This window comes from Coenobita brevimanus, chromosome 94, assembly GCF_032717465.1.
Source record: "Coenobita brevimanus isolate Jiangsu-jjx chromosome 94, ASM3271746v2, whole genome shotgun sequence".
NCBI classification, from domain to species: domain Eukaryota; kingdom Metazoa; phylum Arthropoda; class Malacostraca; order Decapoda; family Coenobitidae; genus Coenobita; species Coenobita brevimanus.
The window spans coordinates 5,316,105-5,324,443 of record NC_137047.1 but is presented as its reverse complement, the minus strand read 5'-3'; the positions used below and the strand labels follow the sequence as shown (position 1 = coordinate 5,324,443).

General features: G+C 41.4%; 1 protein-coding gene across 1 annotated transcript in view; it reads left to right on the top strand.

Moving 5' to 3' along the window:
* Positions 1–317: 317 nt before the first annotated feature.
* Positions 318–8,339, top strand: part of spir (spire type actin nucleation factor) — a 315,119-nt gene continuing 307,097 nt past the window's right edge. Inside the window, exon 1 of the mRNA XM_080282611.1 lies at positions 318–573. Coding sequence (XP_080138737.1) covers positions 318–573 — 256 coding nt within the window. The remainder of the gene's footprint in view (positions 574–8,339) is intronic.

Below are 8,339 nucleotides of genomic sequence, written 5' to 3'. Positions count from 1 at the left end.
TACGAGTATATTAGTGACATCTTTCAGTTTAACAAAGCCTCTAACTGCCACCTAACACTAAACAAGATTTTCGTTTGGTGGAAAGGCTTGACTATGATTTCCCCCAATCCAGTAGAGGGTGAGCCGAGTCTGTGCTCATGGCTGTACAAGAAAACTTTTCATACGAGGTCTGGTTGACGAATGATGTTACTCAGGTTCAAGTTGTGCTGTATAGCATAGTTAGCCTTAAATGTTTTGGTGTTCTGTGAGCGGTATGCGCACGCGGCATGAACGCGCAGGCTGGCGGTCAGTGGTGTGTCAGATTGTGAAGGGAGAGGATGTCGCAGCGCCCGTCCACTGGATGCGCGCTCGACCCTCGCGGCTGTATAAATCTTGAGAACATTCTGACTGCATTTAGTGCGCCTATCTCGGAAGAACAAGCCTGGGCCTTGTGCTACAACTCCATCCAGTGTTTTCTAGAGATTAAAGACAATGATAGATCGAAAGTGAACGTACCTGTTTGTTTAAAACACATAATTCTGCACAAAGATGGATATGTTCATGAAGAAACGTTCATGCCCTCCACAAATCAAGGTAAGCCATTTTTTTCATGCTTTATGTTTTGCGTGTGTGTCAGGGCACTGGGTGTGCTGCCAGCAATAGCATGTTCACCATCCCTTCACAGTCGGTATATTGATCGGCATTGCCCGGATCAGCTGTTTGTTGACAGGCGCAAGCTGCATGTGCGTGTCATGTTGCAGCGGGTGTGGGGCAGGATAGAAACTTGTAAGATAAACAAGCTTACATCCATCCCTGTTTTGTCTGCCATTTCCTTCGTTATTATCTTTCTCAGTCCATTCATTTAACATTAGCCAACCCTTCCGCCTCATCTGTTACGTTCCTTCCTGTTCCTTTCGTCTTGAATAATCCATCCTCCTGCCCCACCTTTCTCAACCCCAAAAACTTTTTTGATACTCAACAATCCTTTCCTCCATCTTTCGTACCTTTGCTGTTATCATCCTCGACCCCTCCGTTTTACTTTGCCTTCCAGTAGTCCCCTCTCATTCCCCAGCCTCTCCCTCCACTCGTATTCTTCAAGTATTTCTCATCTTCTATCTCCTTGACTATTAACATATGTGGCAGACACCCCTTATTATTTTAAATGTCAGCAACAGAATATAATTGCTTCATGATGACTATAGTCTTAGGTAGAGGATATGCTTACTTATTATATTATTAATATTATTATTTTTCGGGAAGGTGATTCAAAACACTGAGCGTTAACAATGCAGTCTCGACCAGTTAAATGTAGCCACAGTGAATTACGCCTCTGATTACATAGGCAACGTAATTACGTTGTGCATATGTATGTGTATATATATATATATATATATATATATATATATATATATATATAATGTGTGTGTGTGTAAGCGGGATTTCTCAAGACACTTTCAAGGGCTGCTGTTTTAATTTTTATATGAAGAAACAGAAACGACCTAAAACTGTTCATAAGTTCTCTCACGAGCTTTGCATGTACAGTATATGCTGTAACCATATGTAATGTTTTCATTGTGGCGATCCATCGTGCACCTGTGCTGCAAGGCTGGACAAAAAGGATCAAGTGTCAAGTAAACCACCGTGCTTGTTGCTGCTGAACGTTGTCAGGACTTACATTGTGGCACTGGCCAAGATTTTTACTGTTTGCTGCCAGTGGTTTGCGCATGCCTCATTTCATGCAATCAATTTGTAGTTAGCCTAATGGTGTCTTGAGGACAGCTGTTCTTACTATTTCTTTTGCATTATTATTTTTTTAAATTTGTAATTAAGAGGAAGCCGTAAAAAAATCACATTGCACGCGAATGTTCACCACTCAATTCTTCCCGATATCGTTCACAGGGGCGGGTCCAGATGGTGATTTAATAGGGGCGTGGTAGTGGGGCAGCCTCCCAGTAGGGACGAATTTGCAGATAGCCTTTGCCTCAGAGTTATCGATGTGAATCTTTATTGGATGACTAGTGTGAGTGTTGGCTGGTTTAGGGAGTTTAAAATGTTCGAGCATTATGTCTGTATTGTGTCGTATCCTGTCTTCTGTCTACCCTTTTCCTTTCTCTTGTACACAGCCTCCCGTCTCCCTTCTCCATGACCTTCTCATTGGTCAGGTGTTAGGTCAGGGCGAGGTAGAGGGCAGGTGGGAGGTTGGTGTCTTACTTAGAATGTGGATGAGTGTTACCCTGTTCCAGTCTTGTCGCTAGAATGAGACGTGATTGAGTCTTAATCCTGTAATGGCATTTATTTGTTAATAATATATATAATCGTGAGAAATCAGTAGCTGCTAGTGTTGTTTACAGTACGTTATAAATATAAGGCAGATTTCAGGATACGATAATGTGATCGATAAGGGGATTAGGTAGGCCTACCGTTGCTGCCCTTATGCCGTACATCCAAGGGCTAGCAACAGGATGAAACAACACTGTAGCTCCAAGCCATCCAATAATTATGGGTTATATTATAATGTGATAGCCTGTGTAGATTTGACTTTCATAGATTTTTTTTTTTTCTGGTATTGGGACACAGTATGTTCGTTTGCTGTTCTTGAGGCCGGCTGTCACGCTACCATTATCTAGGTGAGTAGGTTTGGAATTCCATGGATAAAAACAAGTGAGAAGAAAAATATAGTAAGGTAAGCCAAAGATAATAAAGATTAAAAGGAACGTAAGGTAATATACCAGTGGCTCAATCGGTAGAGAGTTGGCCTGCAGTCCTTACGGACCCGGGTTCAAATCCCACTGGTGCAGGGAACAGTTTAAGGATTTGAATTTCATAAAAAATCAGACTTTACTGATCTACCAGAAGACCTGCCGACATGTCGTAAAAATACCCCCGCTAATACCAATACACCAGTCCTGTATGAGACAGCCCTAGCATGTATTCAGTATGGAAGGTGGGTGTTAGCGCCGAAGTGGTGACATGTAGAGGTGTGAGGTACGTAGGAGTACTACTGGGCCTTGAAAGCAGGCTATGAAGCCTATGCCCAGAGTCGGTCACATAAAAAAAAAAAATAATAATAACATTAAGTTAGCTAGGTTTGCAACGTGCACATGGGTATTTTGATACCATATTACCAGTTTTACTGCATATAAGCTGTGGAAATGTAACGCTTTTATACTTTTTAGTTTGAAATTGAGGTTTTATCAAAATTTGTGTTGCATGATGTAGTTGACATTATTGATTTCGGCACCTAATTACACAAAGAAAGCTCCAGTTTGGCTGATTTCACTGATTACTTGCCGTTACCACGAGATAGACTACTACACAGAAACTACATCAACAGTACTTCCTTGAAACATCAAATCCTGCCGGAAAAGACGTTCTTAGTGACTGATTCTTTAATACAGATTCATTCTGAGAATAGTCGAATTCAGATGGAGGAAAAAAAAAAATAATGTGCAAAGTACCGTATTGAAATCAACGAGAAAACCGACAATTTGGAGTCAAGAAATTATATACTGTTGGAGAAGGTATACCGGTAGAAACTTAGATGTAGGCTACCCTATTGGACTAAGTATTGTCACATTATTGTACCTTATCATAATAGGCATTTATGTAGTAACTACGGTACGTGAACTACTGTTTGCTGTTACCTAATTGCAAAATACGTTTCCCAAATATTCTTGTCAACAGCATTGTCATTATCATCGAAGTCACTTCTGAGACTACATTGACAATTTTACAGCTTCCAAAGGCTGCAAGACATTTTTTTTTTTTTAAGCCTATGCTTTTCATGGATTACAAAGAAAGATGGGACATAGGAATGGTCCATATACTGTATATTTAAGCTGTGTGGTGCGGTGAGTATCTGTCCCTTCTATCCCTTGGGGTTAAGGACGAGTAAATTGTGTGGATGAGTAAATTGGGAATGTGTCGTCCTGTCTCGGCAACCTCCCTATTTTGGGGGAAAGCTGCCTAGGTACGGTATACTGTATAGCCTAGAGAGAGAGAGAGAGAGAGAGTTTTGGTAAGGTATGAGAGATACGTACAGTAACAAACTATTCTCATTAATTTTTTGTATATATCGAAGTCTTGTAGTTGTTAATGTGTTACAAATTGATAATATATCCCGTTCGTACGTTTACTGTGATGTGGCATTCTCGTCATGCCCTGTGAAGATGTTTATGTTCATGCTGGTTTGATGCCAATCAATCCACAACCTTGGATGTGATGTAGGAGGGGATGGGTATGTGACTACAAAACATATTGCGAGAAACTGGTATGTTTATGTCGGCAACATCCAAACGATGCCACATCCGTCTAATATGTAAGCACATAAACCTGCAGGCATGCGGTCTTGGTAGTTGAAACGTCACTCTTACTCTCTCATCTTGCTAGTATGTACCGGGTATACACCTAATCGCCATTAAAACATTCACTAATATTTCATGCAGATAAAGCTGGTTTGGTCCTCCGTGTCCTTCGTATTCAAATTCAGATGAGTTTGGGGTCATACAATCCCTGCCTTGTTTGGCGTCTTCATGCGATGTGAGATGAAGTTAGGTAACGAAACGAATGCCTTTGTTCCTAGGGCATCCGGGAGGAGTGCTCCTTGCTTGGCTGGCCATCATAAAATCGTAATTTTAAACGTGGAAGAATGAGCAGCACCCGCCCTTCACTTCCTTGACTAGAATATCCCATGTAGCCTAATAACTGTTTGGCCTTGGGAAATAATTAATTATGTAGAATGAGTTAGGATAGCACAGAAAGGTTTGAGAAAGGAGAATCGGGAGAGAGGACAGTGTTGCTGTGTAGGTAGTATGTATCTGGGATGTAGGGGCACGTCGTATTGACCTTCTAACGTTCTTTCTTGACTAGCACAAAACGGTGTTATTCAAATGAGAAATTCTTAGTCAGAGGGCTGCGAACAATTTCAGTTAACCTTTGGACTGTTAGATGTTTTCTCAATAAAATGATCTGGATTAGCCTGAATATAAAATCCACGTGCGTCTGTGGCAGCTAAGGGGTTAAGTTACAAAGCGAGTGGCAGGAAGTAATAAGGATTATTCCGTGAGATCTATGTCTCTGCAACAGCAATTCAAGGAAACTTATAACTTATTACTCCGTGTGCATGACGCCTCACCCCCACCCGCCGCGCATGACTCCATCTCACACCCTCCTTTAAGTTTTTCATGTCCTGAGTTTTTGCCGATTGCATGACTGTCCACACCCTCGCCCCCGATTGGCTTTGTGGCCTTTAGCTTTGTCTTTGCCTGCATGTCGGCGCCAATTTTTCTCCGTGATTGTTGGTTGCCGCACTAAGATAATATTCTCCAATATAAACGACTGGAGAGACTGTTTTGCTCTCGCGGATGTTCGTATGGTATGCTGCCTTGTATCTTTGCTTTACTGGATTACCTGTATTCCTTTCATCCCTTCTATTGTGAGTATATGTATTTACTTTAAGCATAAGAAGAGAGGATATTTGGAGTAAGCCAGTTGGCCCATGCTAGGCAGCTCCTGCAATTAACGACTATACTAGAATAAGACAAGGATAACAAAGAAGAAGGACGTTCGCTCCAGGTTGGCCTTCATCGACGATTTTCTTCAGTGTTGGGACCTGTCTTGAATGGGAAAGAAAATGAATAATAAAAAATAGCGTGGGTGTCGTGGAAAATTTTGTTGACTGATGGAATGAGTTCCGTGGGATTCTGCGGTCCTTGCATGAGCTTTGTGTGTGTGTGTGTGTGTGTTCACTGCCGAGTTACGAGTTGCAGTTATTAAGCTGTAGGTTTACGACGCTTCGACTTTTTCTGGCCAGTTTCTTGGAAGACTGATGTTTAACATGGGTTTTATGTTGCAGTTATACTTCACAAAAAAGTTCCCCCCCTTCCCCCAAAAAAGAAGTGCTGTACGTGTTCCTTCAGAATGTTTTCATCAAGAGTCATCCACTGACACTAGAAAAAATGCTTCTGAAAAAAAAAAAAAAAAAAAAAAAAAGTGCCCTTGCTTGACGTCCGCACTGATAATTATGAGAGAGGACGATAATTAGTGAATCGTCCCTGTGAAAAAATATGCTTCGTCACGTTTTTTCTTTCTTCACATAACATGGCTTGGGTGGCGGAGCAGACTTTTGACAACTGTAAACCCGGCCTTGTAAAATAGACCCTGGAGGCTGTGGCGCCAGAACCGTAACCATGGAAACGCAGTGAATCATTCTAGCGCCCTCCATTCGAGTTTATTTGTAGTGCTTGGTTTTGCGTGCCACATACATCTTGAAATGTCTGGGGTTTGTTTGCTGCTCGATACTGTTCATCATTACTCGAAACAATTTATGTACTACTAAGATAAGGACAACTTATATAGTTTCGAAGGGGATAATTGGTCTCAAGAATTTGCAAATACAGTATAAATGGGAGCATAGATCGGGAGCTTTTGGTTGAAGTCGTCATTGGTCTTGAAATTCTTAGTTCAGTCGTACATTTATTCACACTTGTTTAATCGCTTCATAAAAGTACTTGATCCCATTCTTCACATTTTTCAGTCAGTTTTGTACAACTATAGATTACCGTACATTTTCTGTACTCGCTTAGTCACGGTCGTCCTGGATACTCTGAACACACTGCCATAGCCTGTCCCTGAACACATTGCCATAGCCTGTCCCTGAACACACTGCCATAGCTTGTCCTACTCATATTGGTCACCACAACTTTTCGACTTCGTCCCACTCAGTCCACATGCATTAAGTCAAAGAGCGTTACGTCGGCTACATTAAAATTCAACAGCATCATTTAATTACCTTTACATTCCTCTTCGCAATTCCAGCCTGTTCTTTTTCCGGTTCTTGGTCACCCTTAGCTTCGTCCCTTGCAAAGCTTCTTTATTTTCCCTGTAGGCAGATACCGGTATATAATCTGGACGGGTGGATGGCCTGACCCCAGAACCAACCATAAAAGACCCTTCCACAGTGACTGAAATCTGTTGAAGTGAAATTGTAGTAGACTGTTGGTTATGTAAGTAGTGGTTGATTCACAAATGGAGTCACCCATTTAATTTATGGCGAAACTCCCTCCTTATTGTTAACTGACTCCCAGATCTGTAATCTTTTTTATCCATCTGCTAGATTTAATTATTTTAAATTGCATGCACTCTTGAAGTGTTATCTTTGTATAGTCCACACACCATTGAACCTTACCCTTTACTTCAGGCAGGCAAAGGTAAATAATTTCGATCTCCTTATCGAGTGTGACGAAAGACCCGCTGATCACGTAGATATGATAAGCCTTCCTAGCTGGCTTCAAGAGTGTCATTCCCGACAGATAAGGTAAAAGAATGATAATGATGTCGCACTTGAGAAAACGAACAGCAAAACAATTTAAGAAAGGGAAGCCCTCTTTAGCCAACTTAATGCGAAGTTTGTAAGACTCAAATTACGCCCAACATCTCTGAACGCACGCGGAAACAGCAGGAGTCGGGAGGATGAATTGGCGAAAAGATTTGCACAACAATTTTGTTGCTTGTGCCTAGCGTTCGGGTATTTTTTTAACCGACAGTTTAAATACCGGTACTTTTTTTCTTTTTTCCTGAGTCTTTTTCCAGCCATTTCCCTTTTGTGTACTCGCTATTTAAGGTAAATCGATTAACGGGAGTTACACAAATCATAAATTAATTGCAAGAGCGAACGTGGCCGGTAAAATGCAAACTCGAGATTTACCAAGCTTGTCGTGACAGTCCAGTCCACGAGCCCCCCACGGTTACCTTCATCCTGTTCGGAGTTTTCATCATACTGTTGCATCTTCGGATTAGTTGTGGCGTGTCCGATTCTTGATTGGTAGTTTCACTTTTTTTTTTTTTTTTTCTGTTCAGAATCTTTTGTCAGGTTTTTGAGAAATTTAATATTCAGGATTTCGAGAAAGCCGCGAGTCTGGGTCAGTGGAGAGAGAGAGAGAGAGAGAGAGAGATTCATTTTAGTCGATGCCTTGTAATTACTTGTATGGAATATTGCTTTGATGTGTATGGTGTGATACAGATTGTTACCTCACTCTTAATGATGGTAGAGTTATCGTTTCCTCGTTATTGTGTTCTCAGTGTTATGCTTAGCAGCTCTCTCTCTTTCTCTCTCTCTCTTAACATCCTGGACGAAAATGGATTTAAGATTCTGGACCCACACCCTTTCCCTCCGGCTCATAATTTTAAATACGGTATGCTAAATTTTTTTCCATTTTCTGACCCCCCACCTCTCTCTCTCTCTCTCTCTCTCTCTCTCTCTCTCTCTCTCTCTCTCTCTCTCTCTCTTTCCGTACGGTACATAATTTTTCCGGCGTTTCGTCCCTTTCTTGCAATCCCTGTTTCTCTTCCCACATTCATCC